The sequence below is a fragment of the Camellia sinensis genome, chromosome 10, assembly GCF_055761805.1.
Source record: "Camellia sinensis isolate YWXY chromosome 10, ASM5576180v1, whole genome shotgun sequence".
In the NCBI taxonomy this organism is placed as follows: Eukaryota; Viridiplantae; Streptophyta; class Magnoliopsida; order Ericales; family Theaceae; genus Camellia; species Camellia sinensis.
The window spans coordinates 160,113,553-160,136,959 of record NC_138970.1 but is presented as its reverse complement, the minus strand read 5'-3'; the positions used below and the strand labels follow the sequence as shown (position 1 = coordinate 160,136,959).

General features: G+C 38.5%; 2 protein-coding genes across 3 annotated transcripts; both read left to right on the top strand.

The window, feature by feature from the left end:
- The first annotated feature begins 13 nt into the window (after window positions 1-13).
- On the top strand, window positions 14-19,631 carry LOC114258149 (choline/ethanolaminephosphotransferase 1). 2 transcript variants are annotated; one of them, XM_082892709.1, is made up of 16 exons: window positions 14-114; window positions 1,554-1,631; window positions 3,380-3,455; window positions 3,548-3,570; window positions 3,648-3,748; window positions 4,332-4,426; window positions 4,835-4,903; window positions 7,245-7,314; window positions 7,934-7,997; window positions 14,741-14,781; window positions 14,879-14,963; window positions 16,569-16,631; window positions 17,917-17,975; window positions 18,053-18,105; window positions 18,429-18,501; window positions 19,246-19,631. In XM_082892709.1, the coding sequence occupies exons 1-16, from the start codon at window positions 73-75 to the stop codon at window positions 19,265-19,267; spliced, it is 1,014 nt and encodes a 337-aa protein (XP_082748835.1). In that variant the 5' UTR covers window positions 14-72; the 3' UTR covers window positions 19,268-19,631. The 2 variants fall into 2 exon arrangements, with proteins under 2 accessions (XP_082748835.1, XP_082748834.1); XM_082892708.1 differs by having other exon boundaries at window positions 16,569-16,670.
- Window positions 19,632-19,679: 48 nt separating this feature from the next.
- On the top strand, window positions 19,680-21,463 carry LOC145800818 (putative F-box protein At3g47150). The gene is made up of 4 exons (XM_082890564.1): window positions 19,680-19,694; window positions 20,041-20,682; window positions 20,922-21,269; window positions 21,380-21,463. Exons 1-4 carry the CDS (start codon window positions 19,680-19,682, stop codon window positions 21,461-21,463), a joined length of 1,089 nt encoding a protein of 362 aa, XP_082746690.1.
- The last annotated feature ends 1,944 nt before the right edge of the window (window positions 21,464-23,407 follow it).

Sequence of the window (23,407 nt, the reverse complement as noted above, 5' to 3'; positions counted from 1 at the left end):
TTCAATTTTTTATGCTTTTTACTGCTTTACTCATAGGTTGTGCCACCTTTTTTTCCTCTCCAGATTACTCTTATGGGATTCATGTTCTTGGTCATATCTACATTGCTTAGCTATGTGAGTTATTTTCCTTCTCTTACTATGCATTTGCTTCTCTGTACTGCATTTTAAAGTTTATTGATTAATGACATCTTTATTGTGGTTTGCATACTTCTTTACATATTTTTCTCCTTCTCTCTAGTTTTGTTTTCGTTTTTTTCCCCTTTCTTGATACGTGTCACTTTGTTTGATGAGAACATCATAATATTAAGTCAAATCTATTGTATTGCAAACATGTTGTTTCTCTTGATCGTAAGTTTTCAGCGGTTTGTATCCCCAAGATTTGTGGAATTTATTGGATAAGAGGAAATGAGGTACCAAAGGTCATTTTAAAAATAAAATATTGAAAGTAAAAAAAAAAAAGGATTTATCAGAGAAACAAACTCATCTCTGCCCAATTTAGCAAAATCTTAATTATTAAATATGGATCAGCTATAAATTCTTACTTTCACCATTCAGTTCTATATGGAGTCATATTTTGGGCTCCAGTGTAGACAATCATGCCTTTCCACTTGACCTTTCATTTGTTCTTTACAGCTTCCCTCATTTCTTTGTGGCACCTTTAATTCTGATTGAAATTTCATTGGTAGCTCAGAAATCAAAAACTAAATTCTACTCAGTTGAACGAAAGAAAAATAAATGAAGAATTCTTTACTCAATTGAACAAGGTTTGTGTTTGTCCTGTGCTGGACCACAAGAAATGCATAAGAGTATATTTGTTTATCTTTCTAATGCTAAGCTTATACTTGGAAAATTCTTATAGTGCTTTTAAAGTTGTTCTTTTCGACAATTTTCTTATTTGGATTGTGTTTCTTCATCATGATTGTTACATGGATGTCTGTGTGATTAGATTATTTTGAATTAAATGTTTGCCTGATGACTCTAGATGACGGAAAATTTCATCACATGTTCTTGACACATTAGTTTCAGATTTGAATTTTATAATTCAGTTTAGTGGAAGATCAACAAGGAAAAAAAATCAGTTTAGTTCTAGTTCATACTTTGATTATATTTTGGTAGTGGAAAATTCAATACATTCACTACGAGACTGTTTTGAATGTGAACTTACACACAATTGAAATTTTTTGGTAGTTACAAATGTCCTGAAAAAGTCGCAAAATGTTCTATAACATTCATCTCTTGGATGTAGTGCTGAATATGGGCCATGGAACCGTGACAATTGAACTAAATGCAGATTACAACTGAATTAACATCCTGAATCTTAATATCTGTAAAATAAATAATGTGTAATTTTTAGAAAGTATGTGTTTGGCAAATGGGCACTTTCGCCGCCGAGTTAATTTTCATCTAAATCCCTGGCTCTTATCTGATAGAAAAGATTATGTTTTTTATTTCCATTTACTGTGTTTGAGTTTTAAAATAGTTGCAAAATATCTTGACTGACGATTTTCTTTGATAAGTGTCCCTTTCATTATTTTCACATGTAAGTGTTGCAGATATATTCACCTCGCCTGGATTCAATTCCTCCTAGATGGGTCCTTTTTGCACATGGGTTGCTTCTCTTCTTATATCAGGTTTGCTTAAATTTCCCACAAGCAGTGTTATCATATGCTTCTGTCCTGCTATGTGCTTGCAGTTTATGTTCATACTTGCTTGTCTTGGATGGCTTGATGAATTATATCTTTTGGGTTTCATTAGTGTTGTCTCATTTATTTCCTTGTGCACTTTTTTCTTTTTAAAAAAATTTCCTTCTCCTCAATGTGATGGTATGACACCTATAATGGTTGCTCTTTGGTCTTTGCTGTCATTTGTACTTGGTGCAGACAGAAATTGTACAGTTCTACACGATTGATCGTAATGTGCTAAGTATCCTTGAAGGTTTTAACTTAGGAAGGAAAATACCATTCTTATTGTCTTTGGTAGAAAGTAGCAATTCAATAGCATAAGGCATGAGCATTATGTGATTTACTTTCATACAAGGGAGTTTAAACAAAATTTCTGTTATTTTATTTTTATTTTTATGTTTTTGATGCATGGATCTAAGTATCTTTTCAATAATATGAAAAGGTTGTCCTCTCTCTCGCTGATATTGTTTTGGTGCCTATATATAAAAATGCAATTTGAACCTATCTTCTGGTAACCTGCCAGACTTTAATGGTTTTTAATAAACTGATTGGCTCTATGTAAATACTTTTGCAATGTGCAGCAAATGATTGTAGTTGCCGGAGAAACTTATTCCCAGCAAATGATTGTAAAAAATTCCCATCTCTGAGAGTGAAACTTATACATGAGAGTGGAATTTATACATGTTTCTTAGTTTTAATACTTTTGCAATGTGCAGCAAATGATTGTAGTTTGTGAGAAACTTTTTCCCAGTCCATACATAGGGATGGTAATTGGCAAGTTGACCAAATTTCAGGGTAATTTCACCAGACATCAAAAGTTTGATCTGTAGTCATTGAAGCCATGCAATCTGCTGCTTAGAGTTACTTTTTTGTAAATGGAACTTATATATGGCTCTTAGTTTTATTAGTTTTGTGATGTGGGACTAGTGATTTCAGTCATAGGACAAACTTAGATATGGTAAATGGCTTCAGCTTGGGTATAGAGTTTTCATTTTGTAATATGGTAAACATATTTCTGCAATTTTTTATCCCACACCGCACCAGGGACAGAAAATGGAGGGTTGAGCCTTATATGAAAGTAAGTAACATCCTTTGCTTCTCAAACATCTCATGCTTAGTGAGTTACACATGCTAGAGGTGACATTCAGGTGAAATATTGTGCATTGGTCACGGACTATGGGAATATTTAGAAGTTCTGCTAAATGCCAATCTGGCCCTGCTCTTTTTCATCTATTTTATTAGCCCTGACCTGCATTGCGCTATTTCAGATTCTGATTTCTAAATAGATTTGAAAATTTTAAATTTGATATGAACAGACAACTCTTTGCCTATGTGTGTAGATAAACGTGTATATATATATGCTTTCACATTTTACCTGTACTATGGCTGCCTGATTTGCATATACAATTCTATTCTAGAATTAGTTAGATATATGTTGCTTTTAAACCTCATTTGCTCAGCTACATTGGAAAAACCACCAGAATGAAAATGTTTTTGTGATCTTTCTATATATGACAAACTGTTTCCCATAGAGACATACTTCATTTTTACCTTTTGGTTTTGGGAAAGTGAAAAGAAACATTATTTACTTCTTTTCTGTGACTGTCGTGTTGGATTTTCTTTCCATTAGTTGGTCTTTGGATGGGGAGTTTACTCCCTTTCAGAAATTTCTGTTTTGACCTTCAAACCACTGCCAGACTTTTGATGCTGTCGATGGGAAGCAAGCAAGACGGACGAGTTCCTCTAGTCCACTGGGGGAGCTTTTTGATCATGGTGATTTTTCTTTCTCATGCAACCTATCTTTTCTTTTATATATAATGTAGAATATTGATTGAATTTTTTCTTGTTATATAACACTACTGCAGGATGTGATGCACTTGCCTGTGCGGTATGTAATTCTGTTATTGTCTTTGGTTGGCCATAGCAAGTGTATCTCTTTCATGTTTTGTTGATGATGTTTATCAGTTTGCGTCCTTGGCCTTTGGGAGTACTATTATGTCTGGAGGGACTACTTTCTGGTTCTGGGTGATAACAGCTGTTCCATTTTATTTGGCAACATGGGAGCAGTAAGCAGTCCAACTAATACTGGTTTATTACATTCTGCCTTATTATGAACACTTGATTGTTCATTCTTGCACACCTCTTCTTTTTTCTGTTCTTTTCTTCATTTTTTGGATGGTGGACACTTCACTTATCATAATATTTCCAATTTCATTGTGGGATGGTGGATGCTTCAGTTATCATAATATTTCCACTTTCATTGTGGGCCAATAAAGTTGTTTTGCTATGCCATTTCCATTTCTAAAGGAATTTCATAGGGAGATGGACTTTATATAATTAACTTGCTTGCAACATGATTAAGGCCATGAAGGGGCCTATGCATGATTTGGCACAACATTTAGATTTGAATTCCTTGAATGGGAGCCATTTAAAATGCTTTAATATTTAATGGTTAAAAATTTGCTTTGTGGCACTGATGCTTTTGATGCAGTTTATTCTTATAAGATTTATTAATTTATTTAAATCATAATCTCTACATGTTTTCAATGTTTGTGAAGTTATATTTCTGTTTTGCCATTGGTTTTTCGGATTATACTAATAATTTGGAGTTTGGTTAGCAACTTTATCAATATCTCTTTCATTGTGTAGCTATTTCACCAATACCCTTATTCTGCCTGTTATCAATGGGCCTACAGAGGGTCTGATGCTGATATATTTGTGCCATTTCTTTACCGCTATAGTTGGTATGGCCCTTTACCATATTTAAGGCCCTTTTACATACTTCAGGCATTCATTATAGATATTGATATGTTAACCAATTAATAAATCCTAAGGCCTCGTTTGGTAATGTTTTCATTTTTTTGGAAACTGGAAAAAGAAACTTGTTTGGTATATTGATTTTGTTTTTAAAAACAATGGAATTGATTCCAAATTTTTGGAAATGAAAAAAAGTCACTTGTCTTTAAAGCAAGTGTTCACTCTCCTCACTACCCCACCACCTCACTACCGGCCATCGTGGCTATCACCGGTTATCTGGCGGCAACCTTTTGGCGAGCTCTGGCAACCTGCTGGCGACTCATATTCATTGATTTTTTTCTTCTTTTTTTTTAGGCGGTATAATACTGTAATAATATTATTCCATTCTTTTTCAGGTGCTGATTGGTGGGCTCAACCTTTTGGAAAGTCTCTGCCATTTCTGAGCTGGGTTCCGTTGATAAATGGTATGACCTATGTATATCTAGAAACAGATTTGTATGACACAAATAACTTGTAGCAAATTCTTTTGTGCCTATGTTGTTGATCCTGTGTTTATTGCTTTTACCTAGCCAACTAAAATTTACCTTAGCAGTTCTGTGTGATATATTTTTAGGTGGGCATTAGATAGAAGGAAGTATCATCTTTGAGTTTGTATATGTGTACTCTACTCTTAAAATATGTTTTGTCCCAAAGTTACTTGGAATGTGAATCATTCCAGGACAAGGAACGGAAACCGGGACATAGTATGTTACATGCTCTAAAATGTGATACGTTAAAGATAGGCTCCTATAAATCACAATATTAAAATTTATTGAGGCACTTACAAACATGGGAGTAATTTTTTGTTAACAAGTGGAGATCTAATGGAACATATTATATTATTTTGCAAACTAATCATGTAAAAACAAGCTTCTAGCTAGGAGCATTATGGCCTCTTACATTTTGTCTTTCCAAAACTCCCCTCTCTAGATTTTCTTTCACCGTATTTGATTTCATTTTGCTTAAGGACATTGCTAAGGAAATAACTAGGAAAATATTTTTGGATCAATAAATTTACTTATTTGGAATGAAAGTTGTACCATGTTTCGGAATGTGTGTTCCAAAATGTATGGGGTATTAACATATTCTGGTAATTCTGGTCTGTCCTACTTGCTTCTGAAACATACTAAAAATATTATAATGCGACAGTGTTTTTTAACTTGTATACAAGGTTGTTAAAATCGGGATCCTACGTTGGATCGTTGGAGGTGTTTATAGGATCAGATTGTAGAATCGGATCGAGGATCGTAAGATCCTACCGAAAAGGACAGATTACATAATAATTTAATTTAAATAAATATTTCTTATAAAGTATATACGAAATGAGCCTATATTCTATTAAAAAAAAGTGAAGATATTATGAAAAATATAATACTCTATGTAAAATGTACATATAATATTATACAATAGAAAACTCGATGGCAAAAGTATTGTATTTCATCAAAAAAGAAGGTGAAGAAGAAGAAGAATTCTATAACAAAATACTTTACAATCTACAATAATGCATAAAAAGTGAAGAAAAAATATTTAACAAAGTTGGATATGAAAATATATTAAAAACTCAAAAGAATAACTTAACCGAATGATAAGGTTTGTCGTTAGCATTCCTGGTGGAGCGGATTCAAGTCACAAAAATAATCTCTCAAAAAATTGGGATAAAATTGCAATCATCTTACCCTCCTTAGACTCTGCTAAAGCTAAGTTTGTTTTTCCGACTATTTAATTTTTTTAAATTACCGCAATATTTGAATGTTTGTTTTCTAGTTTGTTTTTCTTAGTCTATTTGATTCAATAATACTTAATTTTTATTATTTATTTTGACCACATAAATTGGTATTTAGACAACAAACATAAAATTTATAATAAAATATGTCATACAATACAAAATAAGGCTTGTAAATTGGATCGGATAGGATCGGATTCGGATCGGGATTCTACAATCCTATAAGATCCCACTACCAGGATCGAAAGATCCTACCTATAAGGAGTTTTTCACACGATCCGGATCGATTGTACTTAAATAGATCGTAAGATCGTAGGATCGTAAGATCCGAATCGAGATTCTGATAACTATGCTTGTATATGAGTGTTATGTTTTCGTAACTTGTATGTTTATGCGTTCCCGTGGAAGCTATTAACAAATTCTCTGCAAAATGAGAAAAGATCATATGATCTGACAACTTTTACTTTGTTGAAGTAATGAGTCTTAGATTGGCTGACATGGTGGTGCTCTTTGTTGAATCTAGGATTCATAAACCTTCTGCATACATTCTCAGCCAGCTAGGAGCCTAGGATGGATTCTGAAATTTGTGTCGTCTGTATTACATACATTCCTTTAGGTGCCATTGTTTTACTTCTTGGCAGAACTTCAGTTTTTAGTTTGACTACCGTTGTTAAGAGAAAGCGTTGGACCAAGTATCTTCTCTGTTCATTTTGTTTGGAAGCTACTAGTGAGGCTATCGTCCCTGAGGAAGGAAAAAAATATTAATTACCTAATTTGTCTTGATATCTATGTCGTAATCCATTGCTTTTTATGTTCTAAAGATTTTTTTAGTCTCAATCTCTCCTTGAATGGTGACTCATAATTTTTGTTTTTTTTTCTTGTCTGAGTGCATTTTTTTAATTGGCTTGGGAACTTTTTTTAATGAACTTTTTTGTTGTTTACTTTGTTTTCATTTTTATAGGATATTTATAGAAATGTGAGTTGCTTTAATTTAATTTAATTTTTTTCATTTTGTCATTTATCCATCCATTTTTTGACTGCAGAAATCCCAATAAACAAGGTTACACTGTTTGCAATAATAGTTTTTGCTATTATACCAACGAGCTTATTCAAGTGAGTAGTTCTTCATATTCTTAATGCCAAAAAAATTACTTACTTTATTTGTTTGTATCTGTAGTGATTTACTTTGATGCCCTGAGGAAGAAAAAAAAAAAAAAAAAAAACCTTTTGACTTTCTTGATGCCACCGTGTAGTCTTTAGTAGAGTACTGTTCCATGTTACATGTGAATGGGCTGTACATTCCCAAAGTCATAGATTGATGTTGTAGAATAGGGTTTGAGTTGCTGATTTGAAATTGTTGGTATGAATTATAATCACATTGCAGCATCCTTGGCGTGATTACCATCAAGGATGCTATTCTTCTTGTGTTTGTTGGATGTGGACTGAATACATGTCCATATTACTCAGCTGTTCTTGAAATATTTAGCTTATTGGTTGCACATAATTACATCAAAGATTATATCTTACACACTATATACATATTTTTTCTTTTTCCTTTTCTAAATAGCATATCCTATTACACATGATAGGCTTCATATGAGCAGGATTATTTTGGTCTCGAGTTTTATGACATTTTTTTGCTCATGCCAAAGCTCACATTCATGACTTCTTAACTGTTTCTGGGTGGTCATCAGCTTGATTTTACTTTATATGGTGTTCTGCTTTTGTGCAGTGTGTACAATGTTTGTAAGGTTGTTCGGGCGAGGAAAGGAAGCATGCTACTGGCGTTGGCAATGGTAAACCTGTTACTATTGAAGCTTTTTAAGGCAACAAAGAAAATCAGATAATCATTAAAAAATTGAAATACGAACGAGGACAAGAAGTCCACCAAAATCAAAAAGGGAAGAAAAGTTGAATTGGAGGAGGCGGCGGTGGATGTGATTGGGCGCCGGAGTTTGTCGATTGTGGAACGGGGTCAGGGGCTCTGAAGGGCGGTCTTGCTTGTTGGTTTTGAAGTATGTTGGTTGGTGGCGAAATTGCGGAAGGCTTCGTTTGATCCTGGGGGCCCTTCGATTTCTGGGACGCCTTAATGGCGGCAGCCGTAGTGTAGCAGTTTGGGGCCGTGGTGAGGAGGAGGTTGGGTCATCTATCCAAATAGTGGTGACGGAGGGGAAGCGGAGGTCTCAGCTTTTCTTTCCGATGTCTGCTTTTGGTGGCAGCGGTCGGTCTTTTGAACTAGAGGAGGCGGCGGTGGATGCGATTGGGCGCCGGAGTTTGTCGATTGTGGAACGGGGTCAGAGGCTCCGAAGGGCGGTCTTGCTTGTTGGTTTTGAAGTATGTTGGTTGGTGGCGAAATTGCGGAAGGCTTCGTTGGATCCTGGGGCCCTTCGATTTTTGGGACGCCTTAGTGGCGGCAGCTGTAGTGTAGCAGTTTGGGGACGTGGTGAGGAGGAGGGTGGGTCATCTATCCAAATAGTGTTGACGGAGGGGAAGCGAAGGTCTCAGCTTTTCTTTCTGATGTCTGCTTTTGGTGATGGGTGGGGGGATTTGGCTTTGGTTATTGAAGGGTTCGGATTAGGTGATGGTTGGGTAAAGCACCCTGTTGGTGTGCGAGGGATGGGGCAACCTATTTCTACACCTATGGCAGTGGCGGGTTAGGTGCACACAGCAATGGAAGGTGAATGGTTTAAACTACTGGATAGGGCATTGGTGGGACATCTGAGAGGTGTGGGTGGTAAAGGTTTGAGTTTTGCGGCTATGTTCGATCGGGTCCGTCGATGGTGGCAGGCGTCGGGGCAGGTGGAGGTGCGTCCACTTGGTGATCAAGCTTTTTTGTTTGTCTTCTCTTCCAGACGCGAGGCGGAAACTTTGTTGCATCGGCGATGGACTCTTGATGGTCGAGATTTGTTGTTGGAATGGTGGACACCCTTGGCCCTCTGTGCTTCGGGGACGGAATCACCACCAGGACCAAGAGAATGGATCCGTGTGACGGGCTTGCCACTGCATCTTCGTGGGGAGGAGGTTTATCGTGTGATTGGCGACCAGTGTGGTGGCTTCGTGGAGGCGGATGTGTCGTCGGCGGATCTTGGCTCTTTCCGTCTGTGAGTGAGGGGTTTGGCAAAGATGCCGCCGACTGTCTTGCTTCGGTGGGGATCGTGGTCATATTCCTTACCAATTTGGGTGGAGGTCCGGCCGCTGGTTGAGCCTGTGGCGCCGCCCGGCGGCGAGGAGGGTGGTTTGGATTTCGAATTGAAAGGGCGAGATTTGCGGCGGAAGAATCGGGGTTTTGCAAAGATCGTGGGGGTCAACGAATATAAGCAGAGATTTGGGCGACCCATCGATTATCTAGGTAAATAGGTTCGGGTTTTTCCTATTACCCTAGTTGCCTTCGTAGTGGGCTCAATAGGGGATTTACCAGGTCAACAGTTGAGCCATTCTGAGGCCCAAAAGACTGTTGGTGTTTCTTTGGGCCGGCAAAGCTGGGCTCCGGTCCATCACCATCCACAAGTGGGCTTAGCTGGTGGTAAGGATATTTTCAACGCCCCTGGGTGTGGTTTAGGCCTAGTGGTGAAAGATCCAGCCCTGCCCAACCCGGGTTAATCCAGCCCTTAGTCGGGTTTGTGCTTCCCTTCGTGATGGATTGGAGCTTCGTCGGACCCATATTGCCATGGAAGCGTCGCCGGAGTCTGGGCGATCTCGGGCAAGGGTTGCTGTGGCGGATGTCGAAGGCTCCTCACATTCGCCTGGGTCTCCTGTTGAGCTTCTCCGAAGCATCCAGACTTGAGTCGGTTTTGTGCTTCCCTTCGTGATGGATTGGAGCTTCGTCGGACCCATACCGTCATCGCAGCGTCGCCGAAGTCTGGGCAACCTCAGGCGAAGGCTACCGTGGAGGATTTCGGAGGTTCCTCACATTCGCCTGGGTCTACTGTTGAGGTTTCTCCGAACCATTTTCCTATACTCGTGGCGGATGAACAACGTTTGCAGGAGCTGAGTTGCGGGGAAGGATGCGAGACTGAGGGAACTGACGATGAAGGTTGTTGGTCCACCCGGGTAGATTAGCTGGCGCTGGTGGTCCAACCCGAGGTGGTGGATGCTGAGGTAGCTGTGGGTGATGTTGCGGTTGAGGAGGGCATTCATAGTCCGGTAGTGGACTTCCACGAGGATGTCATTCCGAGCTCCGAGGAGGTATTGAGGTGGGTTCTTTCTGGCATTAATGAGGTTAGTCATTTTTTGGGGGTGTCTTTTGAAGGTCATGAGCATGAGGCTTTTGCTTTATTTTCTGCCATTGAGGGCTCCTGGAGGGAGAGTGCCCCGAATTGCCAAGTGGTGACGCCTTTAAAACACAATGAGAAGAGTGTTAGGGAATTACGAAGATTGGAGTGTTCTTTCAATTATGACCGGAGTGAAGTTGGGAATGGACGGGCTGCTAGGAAGGGTCGTGGTACTCCTTTGATGTTGCAATGCGGTTAAAAATGTTGTCTTGGAATGTGCGTGGTTTAAATGATAGGGGAAAACGGGTGATGGTGAAATCTTTGTTAAAAACTGCGCGTGTGGATGTGGTTTGTCTATAGGAAACCAAGATGGAGAGTTTGGGGGTAGAGATGGTTTGAGAGTTGTGGGGTGGTCGGTTTGTGGATTGGACGTTTTTGCCTGCCCAAGGGGTGGCTGGGGGTGTTCTTCTTTGTTGGGATAGGAGGGTGATAGTAAAGGAGGAGGAGGTGGGGGCTTTTTCCATTTCTTGCCTTTTTCGTTGTATTGAGGATGACTTCCGCTGGGCCTTCACAGGTGTTTATGGGCCGGTTCATGGAGGAGACCGGATTGGTTTTTAGGAGGAGCTTCACTACATTGCCTTTCGGTGGGGGGTTCCATGGTGTGTCGATGGTGACTTTAATGTGGTGCGGAGTTTGGAGGAGAAGAGGGGGGCAACCTCGGTAACGGCTTCTATGCGGATGTTCTCGTCATTCATTGATGAGGTGGAGTTAGTGGATCTTCTGATGCAGGGTGGTGCATTTACATGGTCTGGAGGTGGAGTGATGTCTCGGCTTGATAGATTTTTGGTCACAGGGGATTGGGAGGAGCATTTTTCACATGTGACCCAAACACGTTTGCACTGTCCAGTTTCAGATCATTGGCCAATTTTATTGGATAGTGGGGGTATTCGGAGTGGGCCGACTCCGTTTCGGTTTGAGAACATGTGGTTGTTGTCTGAGGGTTTTCTAGAGCGAGTAAAGGGCTGGTGGGATAGTTATGTGCTCTCAGGCTTGCCTAGTTGTTGTCTGGCACAGAAATTGAAACTTCATAAGCCCGATTTGAAGAGGTGGAATAGGGAAGTGTTTGGACGCTTAGAGGTTCAGAAGGCCGATGTGCTCGCTGTGTTGCAGGAATTGGACGTCATAGAATCCGAGGGGATTTTGCCTGCGGCAGATCTTCGTCGTCATGATGATGTCCGCAAGGAGTTTGGCCACATTGCCCGTATGGAGGAGATTAGCTTTCGACAAAAATCTAGATGTCTGTGGTTAAAGGATGGGGATCGTAATACAAAGTTTTTTCATCGAATGGCGAATGCCCATCGGAGCGTGAATCAGATAGGTCGTCTGTGTGTAGATGGTGTGGAGTAGTCTTCTTCAGATGCGGTTAGGGCCGGTATTGTGGGCTACTATGAGTACCTTTTTCGGGATGAGGGGGAGGTTTGGAGGCCAAGCCTGGATGGTGTTTCTTTCGATGTTATTTCAGACACGGTTAGTTGTAGGTTAGAGAGCCCGTTCGCAGAAGAGGAGGTGTTGGAGGCTTTGCGCAGTATGCCTAGGGATAAGGCGCCGGTCCAGATGGTTTTACATTAGCATTTTTTCAGCATTGTTGGGAGGTGGTAAAGGCCGATGTGATGGCAATGTTTGAGCAGTTTCATCAGACTGGTGAGTTTGAGCATAGTCTTAATGCCACATTTATTGCTTTGATCCCAAAGAAGGGTGGGGCGGAGGATATTCGGGACTTTCGTCCTATCAGTCTGTTAGGTAGTATGTATAAGTTTTTGGCGAAAATGCTGGCTAACAGGTTACGAGGTGTGTTGGAAGGGGTCGTTTTTGAGTCTCAGAATGCTTTTGTAGGTGGGCGGCAAATTCTAAATGCGGTCTTAGTGGCAAATGAATGTGTGGATTCTTGAATCCGCCAAGGACAGACGGGGCTTATTTGCAAACTTGATATTGAGAAGGCTTATGATAATGTTAATTGGAGGTTTTTACTATATATGTTGGACAGACTCGGTTTTGGGGTTCGATGGAGGCGTTGGATCCAATTCTGTATTTCCACGGTGCGGATGTTAGTTCTTGTGAATGGGTCTCCAGCGGGTTTCTTTCCTACTTATAGGGGCCTCCGGCAAGGAGATCCTTCATCTTCTTTATTGTTTATACTGGTGATGGAAGCGCTGGGGCGGTTGTTATCTAGAGCGGTGCAGGGAGGACGGCTGTAGGGATTTGCGGTAGGAAAGGCTCCTGCAATTTTATCGGTTTCTCATTTGTTCTATGCAGATGATGAACTTATTTTCGGCGATGCAGGCGTGGATCAAATTGGGTATTTGAGATGTGTGTTATTGTGTTTTGAGGCCGTCTCAGGTCTTCAGGTGAACTTAGCAAAGTCAGAACTGATTCCAGTGGGGGAGGTGGCTACGATTCCGGTGTTGGCATCTATTCTCGGGTGTAAGGTGGCAAATTTACCAGTTACGTATTTGGGATTACCTTTGGGGGCGTCTTTTAAGGCTAAAAGGGTTTGGGATAGAGTGGTGGACCGTGTGCAGCGGCGGTTGGCGGGATGGAAACGATAGTATTTATCAAAAAGAGGGAGACTTACGCTGATTAAGAGTGTTCTCTCTTCCATCCCAACATATTTTATGTCCGTCCATGTGATCCCGATATCAGTGGCCAAGCGGATAGAGCAGTTGCAGAGGGATTTCTTGTGGGGTTCTGGGGGGGAGGGTTCCCATTATCACTTGGTGGCCTGGGATCGGATTTGTCGTCCCAAGGTGCAGGGGGGTTTGGGGATTCGAAGGTTGGTCTTGTTCAATATAGCCCTGTTGGGGAAATGGTTGTGGCAGTTTGTGGCAGAGCATGACCGTTTTTGGAGAAGGGTAGTGGTAGCAAAGTTTGGTGTGGGGCATGGCGGGTGGTGTTCGGGGCGGGTAGGGCAGTCTCATGGTTTTGGCCTTTGGAAGGGGATTTGGTTGGGGTGGGAGGAGTTTTGGAAGCGGGTGAAGCTCAAGGTTGGGGTAGGGGATAGGGTTCGATTTTGGCGCGATAGGTGGTGTGGTGATCTCACTTTAGAAGAGCGGTTCCCTTTGGTTTTTGGAATTGCCGTCGATGCTGAGGTTTTGGTGGGTGCTGTGTGGTCTGGCTAGGGGGTTTCGACTTTTTGGAATGTGGGCTTGCGTCGTGTTGTTCAGGATTGGGAGCAATGTCAGTTGGTGGAGTTGTTGGCTTTTTTATATGAGTTGAGAGTGGGAGAGGACGGACAGGACTCTTTGGTTTGGGAATATCCTGGGCTAAAGGGTCTTTTTCCGTTTCTTCTTATTATCGTGTGCTTGCTCATGTGGAGGAGGTTGCTTTTCCTTGGAAGTGTGTATGGGTTCCGGGTACGCCATCTAAGGTGGCCTTCTTTGTGTGGACGGCTATGTTGGGCCGTGTTTTGACTTTGGATAATTTAATTCGTCGTGGCTACATATTGGTTAATTGGTGTTGTTTGTGTTGTGATGCTGCGGAGTCAATGGATCATTTGCTCATTCATTGTCCGGTATCTTCTCGCCTTTGGATGTCAGTTGTTGCGACTTTTGGTTTGGCTTGGGTGCAGCCAGCGTCGGTTCAAGCAGTCCTGCATAGTTGGGTAGGGGGTCGTGTTGGAAGGAGACGTCAGAAGGCGTGGATGCGTACTTCTCATTGTATTCTATGGTTGGTTTGGTTGGAGTGAAATAGGCTCGTTTTTTAGGGGCTGTCTCATTCAGTCCTTTGGTTAGAACGGCGGCTTCTTACGATATTGTATGGTTGGGTGACTAGATCGGTTGATCCGGATGTTTTGGCTTTTGTCGAATTTGTGGAAGATTTGATTTGTTAGTTCGTTTGTTTTTGAAGCCTCTATGGCTTCTTTTTTTATATTTTTTGCATCATCTTGATGCTTCTTAATAAAATTTGGTTATTTATCAAAAAAAAAAAAAAAAAATCCTAGAAATTAAAAAAAGTGGAATCTGTTTAAAGAGCCTTAAAAACACAACTGCTCCCAAATTCTTTCCTAATCTTCTACATTCTCCTAAAAATCTTTATCATTCCTTTCAAGCATAAAACCCCAAAGACTGTACAAGCCACACATCTCCATAGAACCCAAGCCCTTCTATTTGATCCAAATCCTCCTCTAAAATCAATACAAAACATAAGCTCACAAGAGGACGGAATGACCCAATTGACCTCCACCAAATGAAAAACATAAGCATTAATATTGAATGCTTTGTCTATCATTTCTCAAGTTTCTAAATAGATGTATTGTCACTGTTTCTTGTCAGCTTTACCCGTTTGTTGTGCTTGTGGGAGGAGTCTTGATATGGTACGTAACTATTCATGCTATTTGTTTTTCACATGCTTAGCTCGGGGATCATATTTGATCATTTTTGTTTTCAATATGGTTGTTATTTCTTGTGCAGGGATTATTTGTCTCCATATGATTTAATTGGGAACTATCCACATTTGGTTATAGTGGGAACTGGATTCGCGTTTGGGTTCCTTGTGGTAGGATATCTCTTTCTGAATCCAGTCCTTTGAACTTGATATTTTATGTCAATTAAAGCTGTTTGATCTCTGTTACTCTGTAATGTATTCTTGGAGATCATACTAGATGCATAATCAATCAAGAGTTTTATAAAAAATATGGACTTGTGATGAAGAATATTTGGCCTCAGCTCCTCTTCGATAAGCTACCCAAGCTATGTATTGGTTTGGCCAATTTTTAAGCCCTGTAATTTGGGATGTTTGGTTCTGAGTTATTATGTTGTCTTGTCATTAGAGTATTTGTCTACTTCTCATAGCTACAATAGGTCCCTTGTGAGGTGAAATCTGTTGCATTGGTAATTAAAGGACTAGGATTTCAATTGAACACACATGGTTGGCTATTCTTGAAGAAGATTACAGTTGTTACAAAGTGCTCCATTGCTGCATTATGAAGCAATTGTGCACATGTGTTATGAAGCAGAAACTAAATTGATTAATTTGTAACTCAAGTACATTGCACCATAATATTTGGGACACTTGTTCTATTTAATAATAGGCATGTTAGCCATTTTCAGTAGGGCCTCTGTCTACTTATTGTTCGCTGGCATCTGCATTACTTTGGGTGTCCAAAATGAGCCAAGTTTAATTCACATAGAGTATGTACAAGTGACACTACATTATGTGCATATTTCTTCAAAACACTTTAAATAAATTGTTTATACTACTTTAAAGAAATCGTTAAGGAAAATTTCTCTGTTACTCTTTCATTTACGTATGAAGCAAACCGTATAATAATTGGTCCATGGGTTTGAGTGTTTCTCAATTTATTTCTGAAATCAAAACATGCTTGCTCTAATCGCAGCTAAACCTTGGCTGCATCTTTTCAGCTACTTATAAGCCTGAATACTTTATGAGAATAGCCTCAATTTTGCCTTCATTCATAATTACGTTTCTCTGCTCTGTGTAAGCGAATGCACTTTTAGATAGCTATACCAAGTACAACTCTTAACATTTGTAGATCTACGTCACAGTTACTTATTACTTATTGGATTTGAACACTCGAATGCATGATAGGCTCACCCTCCTCATTTTGAAGATTTCCCTTTCAAATATTGCTTCTTCTTTTTTTTTGTTGTTGTTGTTGTTGTTGTTGTTGTTGTTGTTTGGTTTGAACATCAACAAAGGAAGTTTTATTAAGAAAAAGCATGAGACAGAGAGAGGACAAGACGTCCTCATACAATGAAAAGAAAACTAAACAAAAAACGACAATGCAAACTAGCAGACTAGAAAACATGCCAACACTAAGAATGGCAAATAGCAACCCAATCCCTAGAAATTTAAAAAAATAAAAAATGGAACTCCTTTAAATGGAGGAGACACGATGTTTGGGATACTTGGTATACTTAGTAATTAATTTGTTTGCAGTGATTGGTAAAAAAATTTAATGAATGTTATTTTCTTCCAACCATGTCTCCTGATGCTTATTATGGTTCATTGATGAGGTTCATTTTTTCCATTGCGAAAATACCTAGGTTGCGCTGGTGCTAATTTTTGAAATTTTGTTGTTTTATTTTCTTCTAGTCAACTTGTTATCAAATAATTTCTGAAGGAAAGCTATTTTGGCAGGGAAGGATGATTCTGTCTCACTTGTGTGATGAACCCAAGGGATTAAAAACTAGTATGTGCATGGTATGTTGCATTTTCTCCTCAAATAATCCTGAAGCTATGGTGATTAAAATACATTTTACGTTCATGGTTTATGTTTTTGTTTTATTTCTCTTTTTCCCCCATGGTTCATGTCGCTTTGCATATGTTGCGTGTCAGTCCATTATCATTGGAGCTAGCAATAGGTAGGGTTGAAAACTTCACAACCTAGCAACCTGACTCCAATCATGTAGCTTGGACTTCCTGTTGTTCATTAAGTGTTGTGCCCCCTATAGGTGCCATTTGAATAAAATTGCTATTTTTTTTTAGTAACTTGATCATTTTAAATATTTAAATATCAAGAATCGCAGCTGAAGGTTCTGAATAATACAATAGTCGTATTTGGTAATACTAAGGTTCGTACTTCCTTTCTTCCTTCTGAATTGATTACTTTCAACAGCTTGCAGTTGATCCCTTCCGCATTAAAAATAATTAAACAGAAAATAAAGGACAAAATAAAAAGAAAAGTTTTGTTTGATTCCTTGTATCAGGAAAACACTTTTTGAACTTCTTGAAACATTTACATAAAGTTCAATTTTGAAGTCTAAATCCTCATTGAAATTGGGTAAGATTTTCTGGAACCACATGCAAGGTCACTGGTGCTTTAGTAAACCCCTTGAAGGAGGTATGTGATTATCATATAGACAAGGACAGAGTAATATGCTATTGACATAAAATTCTGATAGAAACCCATGTGAACTGGCATGCCTTCTTTAACCCTTATAAGCATAATGATCACCATTATTCTCTAAATTCAAAGGTTGCCTTCTCACTTCAGCTTTTGCATTTGTGCACATTTGTGTAACATATATTTTTTCTTCAAACGCATGGCTTTTCACCATTCCTTTCTAGACCTGGTATATCAGCCTGTTTAAAAAAATATGGCACCATAGCTAAAATGGAAAAAATAATCAAGGATAACAATTGTAATAACAAGAGTGACATGCATAATGTTGTGAAAGCTTCTTACGGTTGGGAATTCATCTAAAATTTTACGCCTTTTTCTCTTGGATCAAATTTCTGCTTGATGACATTTTTAAATTGCTAAATAGACTGTTCAATAACTTATGGATAAGAATAAAACAAGTTTTCCTTTTAGGTTTTCTTCCTGAAGCACTTGACATTAATTTTGTTGATTATTTTTTTTTTATGAATTTTTGTATTACTTCTTGGCGATTCCTGTTGTATTCTTCAATCACTGTTGGATAGAACCCCAAGATTTGCATAATTTATGGTATTCTGTTATGAATTTGTGTTATTTCTTTTGCAGTCTTTATTTTACCTTCCCTTTGCCATTGCAAATGCTCTCACCGCCAGATTGAATGATGGGTATGTGACGTTTTTACTTATCTGGGACAGTTTAATGAATGCCAATGGGCCTGATTTACTTTCATACTTTGTTGCAGAGTTCCTTTAGTTGATGACAGATGGGTTCTTCTTTTGTACTGTGTATACACAGGTTTGATGTTCTTGCCTTGCTTTAATATGTTTATTGCCAACTTGAAGAAATTCCATCCTTATTTTTTTCCCCTGAAATAATACTTCAGAATCCTAATTAAGGAGGAAAAAGTCCCATTCTTTTATTAAAAACATGCTCGCTTTGTTTGGGCATCACTATTAACATTAAAGTGCTTAATGCAGCCTTATACTGCCCTATATTTTGTATATTTTGAATTCTTTTTTAAGGTTGTCTCTTGCTATTGATGATCTTTGTTGGCACAACTGTATGTTTGATGTCGACTTTCATTTTTGTGGCTGACATATTTTTTTGGCTGGACTCAGGCTCACTATATCTGCACTTCGCCGTATCAGTCATTCACGAAATAACTACCGCCCTTGGAATATACTGTTTCAGGTGAGAAATTTGGAGTTTTAACATACAGAAATAGAATGGGGAGTGTTGATTTGAAGTGTACATGTCAGTCACCACTTAATAGGGTTTGGCTTGTGTGAGTGTGTATGATTGCATATATCAGGCTTAGAAGACTATACCCAAAATACAAAACAGAATTGTTCAAATCTTGTGTCAGCGGCCATCTGATATTTAATAATAGGGTTTTTCCACTATGGACGAATTGACTTCACTTCTGAAGAATAGATGAATTTATATCTGTAATTATAAATATGTAAGTGTACACACACATATGTAGTCTTAACTGTGATTGTGATGTTATGTAATTATTGTAGTTCCATTTATAATATGCTTATAACAATGCTATTAATTGGTCGGTTCACATCATCTCCCCATTTTCCCTTCATTACCCGACAGGTTGTCCAAATTCTAAGTCAATTCCAATATCTGTACTTGTTTGGATTCCGGTTAGGTATTTCTGTCAGTCTTGGACTTCAATTTTTAACCTTCAAGATCCGTGTCTCTTTAGTTTTCCGTCGAATAGGTCTGTGTTGTTGAGCTGCATTGTGGCTATGTATCTGAAAACGAACTACATCAATCATTACTATCTTTAACAGTATCACGGAGAGTTGTTGAGTCAGGAACTGCCCATGTCATTATGCATTCTAAGCTTCTAGAACTGTTTTAGTTTTGTTCTTAAAATGTTGAAGATTCATTTCTGACGCACTTATACTCGTCATATGCCAGGGTTACAAGGAAAGAAGCTTGAGATGTGCAAATGTTGTATTCTGGGTATATACTGTAATGCCAGTTTTTTTTTTTTTTTGATCAGCTTGTAATGCCAGTCTAATATGCTGTAAATCTTTTTTGATAACCGAGAACCGATCCTAGGTAGGGTCCTTTGGACCCAGCCAGGGGCATAAACTCAGGATACATACGGCCACCCGCTAGCATCATATATCAGGCGGAGCAGGACTTCAAGACTTGAACCTAAGACCTTCTGGATAGATGTATTTTTTTATATCGGCTTCTGGATAGATGTATATCGTGATGTTTTCACCTTCTTTATTTTCCTTAATACAGTTGGTTATTATAGTATTCTTTATATCTATGCAAATGTATTTCTTCCTTCATAATATTTATTCATTCTACTCATTATTTCAGCTGCTAAGTCACAACCAATGCAGCAATTCAAGGTCTCTCGGCTGCAGTTGTCTGAATAGTAATTACATGTTATAAATGGATTGTCACAATTTCTAGTTCAATCACTCGCACCATTTTAATTCATTATATGGGTTTTACTACAACAGAGCAGGCACTTTGAGGGTTCACTTCATCCAAATTTTGGAATGGAAAATTATTATCTAGCATTCTAGCTTGTTTTTGAGTGAGTTTGTGCTTGTCTGTTTGTGCATTCTATCCCTTGAAACTAACAAAGGGAGCGGATTTACATGTGTGAGCTGTGTTAATCAATCCTACTTGACATTAAAAAAATAGGGTTTTATTCCCTAATAGACAATTGTGTTTGTCTTTTACTATTAGGTTGCTCTTCCCGTGTTCAAAATATTAAAGGTTGGTGTCAATTTCTTTTTTACCCGTAGTGTATCACTCTCACAGTCTAATTTCAGGAGATCAGGAGGCTACTGTGTCTGCAGATTGGAAACCTCTGTAGGATGTGGAAGCGATCCGAGAAGTGCAAATACATCGAATGAGAAGAAGCAGGGGACTGTATCACTTCCTGATGAACTCATATTCTTCGACATACTCACAAGGCTACTGGTAAGGTCACTCCTCCTGTTCAGGTCTGTCTCCAAACTATGGTGCTCTCTCATTAGCAGTCCTGCTCTTGTCAATCTTAATCTGATTCAATCTTGGGCCGATCACCCTGATGGATTTGCATTACTTATATCTGTCCGTGATCGATGCTCATCGGAGCTGGTTTTGCTGCCTGCAAGCCATGGGGGAGACCTTGCTGCTCACTTTCTAACTCTCCCTGATTCAACCAAACACCATTCAATGTCCAAAAACCTCAATGGGTTGCTTTGTCTTCACCATCGAAACAGAATCACTTCCCAACTTCAAAATACCTTCCATTCCGACAATTCCATGCACATATGCAACCCCAGCACGCGAGAAATTGTTAAGCTTCCTGTCAACTTCCAAATACCCAAATTTTCCGCCCATGTACGGCTTTGGGTTCAAATCATCAAAAAATGAATATGAAGTTCTCAACATCCGAGTTAAACTAAGCTCTACGAAATGGAAAGATCAAAGCTGAGTGTGAAATTTTCATGTTAGGTACTGATTCCTGGAGGAAAATATACCCGGTGTTTCTTTTCGATGCCATGGTGCTCGCTTGGTTGTATGGTTTCCAACAAAGTGTTTGTCTCAACAATGCTATACATTTTATCCTTTGCTGCAAGGGAATCATTGTGGCGTTTGACTTGAGAGATGAGAACTTTCGTGTAATCCCTCTTCCTCGTGCTGACATTGCATCTGCTAATCTAAAAACGAATCTTGTTCACGGTATTGCTCTTTCGGCTAGGCCTTACCTGATTCAAGTGAATGGATTGTTGGCTGTGATATGCTCTGAACATGTGGAGCAGAATATGATAGAGATGTGGGTTTTAAAGGACTACCATAGTGAAGTGTGGATCATGCAGAGTATTACATTTCTCTCTTCTTGGGCAGACCTAGTGTGCCCTTTACCTTATGGTACAATCAACACAGGTGGGGTCTTGCTTGTTCCCCAGATTGCATTACATGAGCAGGTAACAAAAGAGTTAGTGTCAGTACTTTTATATGATATGAAGAAAAAGAAATTTTTAAGTGTTGAAATTAATTTGTTTCCTAAATGGTTGTCTTCGAATATTGTCGAAAGGGGTTCGCTTCTGTCCAGTCCGATCACTGGAAGGTGCTATTTGGTCCGCAGAGACTCACCATGGGTCCCGTTTCGATAATTTGAACTATTGAATGTATAAAATTCGTCGAGTACTATATGTTTGTAAAAAATAATTTTGATCGGATATCAATAGCTATATGATCAAATCAGTTTTGTATAAAAAAAAAAAAAATGAACAGTGAAAAAATAAACGGTTGACAGAAATATAATCCGGTGAGATAGCTATCTATATCCGATCAACGTGATTTTTTACAGACATATAGTACTGGACGAGTTCTACACATTGAACGATTCGAATTATCGAACCAGGACCCGTGGTAGGCCCCCACAGGTCCAAAAGTACCCTCCAGCCAAGCCTTTGTCAAAATTAGTGGTGTTAGAAATTATACAGAAAGCTTGCTGTCTTTTGGGATGAAATGAATAGACACAAGTTCATGTTTGGTTCTGTTTCCGTTTTTTGTTTTTTGTTTTGGTTTTCATTTTTTGAAAAATGCCAAAAACTTGTTTGAAAACAATATGAAAGTGAGGGGTCTCCTTGAATTTTTCACTGTTTTTGTTTTTGAAAACATGAAAATCAAAAACAAAGAAATTGAAAACTGAACCAAAGATGCTATGATGATGGTTCCTACCATAATGGAGAGTGTAGTTATGGGTCTTTCACTTCTACCACAATGTACTTGTTTTTGCTATTAGAATTTATAAATTAAATGTCTAATATTTCTTTATGCTAAATATATTATGCTACTAACTCGTAATTAATTATTAAAACCGTGTTTGGATCACGAAATATAAGGGAATTGTAAATAAAATATAAGTTAAATTTTTTTTATATTTTCCGGTCCTTTGTCTTTTCATTTCTAATCTCTATCTAAATTTATAAATTTAAATTCATAATTCAAATACAGCGTATGTAAGTATTTTTTTGGATATGTGTTTATGTAAGGAATGTAAGTTAGTATGTGCAAGTAATGAAGGTTGAAGATGTTCAAGCTTCAATCTTTAAAGACAATGTGATGTGTGCTTTAGTTTGATGTGTGCTTTAGTTTGATTTTAAGTAGAACTGTATGATCATATCACATTAGTTTAGGATAGGAATGGCAATGGGGAGCTGTGGGGCGGGTTTATAGTCCTCGTCCCTGTTCCCATCTCCTAATTTGTTGAGGTGGGGAATATCGAGAATAGGCGAGGATGGGGTAGGGATGCAGAATTGTTGGGATAATTTGTCTCATTCAGAAGGGAATAATAAAATTTAACTAAAATTTTCTTTTTAATATACAACATCAAATTGAAATTTTTAGGAAATTTTTTTTTTATAAAAGACAATCATATTACAATCTCATTATATATAATAAATTGAGGGAGTGTTTGTATATATTGTTAGTAAATTTTTGAAAAAATTTATTTTTTTGGGTTCTACTTGACTAAATGGACATGAATGAACATTTAATTTTTTTTTAAAAAAGTTAGTTTTTTGACTTTTTTTGTTTTTGTTTTTGTTTGTATGAACCTTTTTTTTTTTCATTTTTTTAATTCCTCTACACAAGACGGACTCGAAAAGTACAACAAAATTGATTTAACTTTGAAAAAAATCAATAAAAACAAAAAAAGTTTAGACACTCTGGAAAATAGATTTTTAGCGGCGTTTAAAAAACGCCGCTATAAGTGTCAAAAACGCCGCAAATTCCTTTTGCGACGTTAATTTGCGGCGTTTAGCACCAAACGCTGAGGACGCGGCCGTCGCTATAGCTTTGTGGCATTTTAGAAACGTCGTGATATTAAAAACGCCGCCAAATGTCCTAAATAACAGTACCATGACATCACTGTGATATTTAGCGACGTTTTTAAAACGCCATCGTATCTTTTTAAAAACAGACGACCGTTAGATTTAGGGTTTAAGCGGCGTTTTGAAAAACGCCGTGATATCCTTTTTCATTTTTTTTTTTTTTGAAATTGTGCTAATTTTAAACCCATCAAGAAGTATTCAAAGATTCTGAGACAATTTTCAAA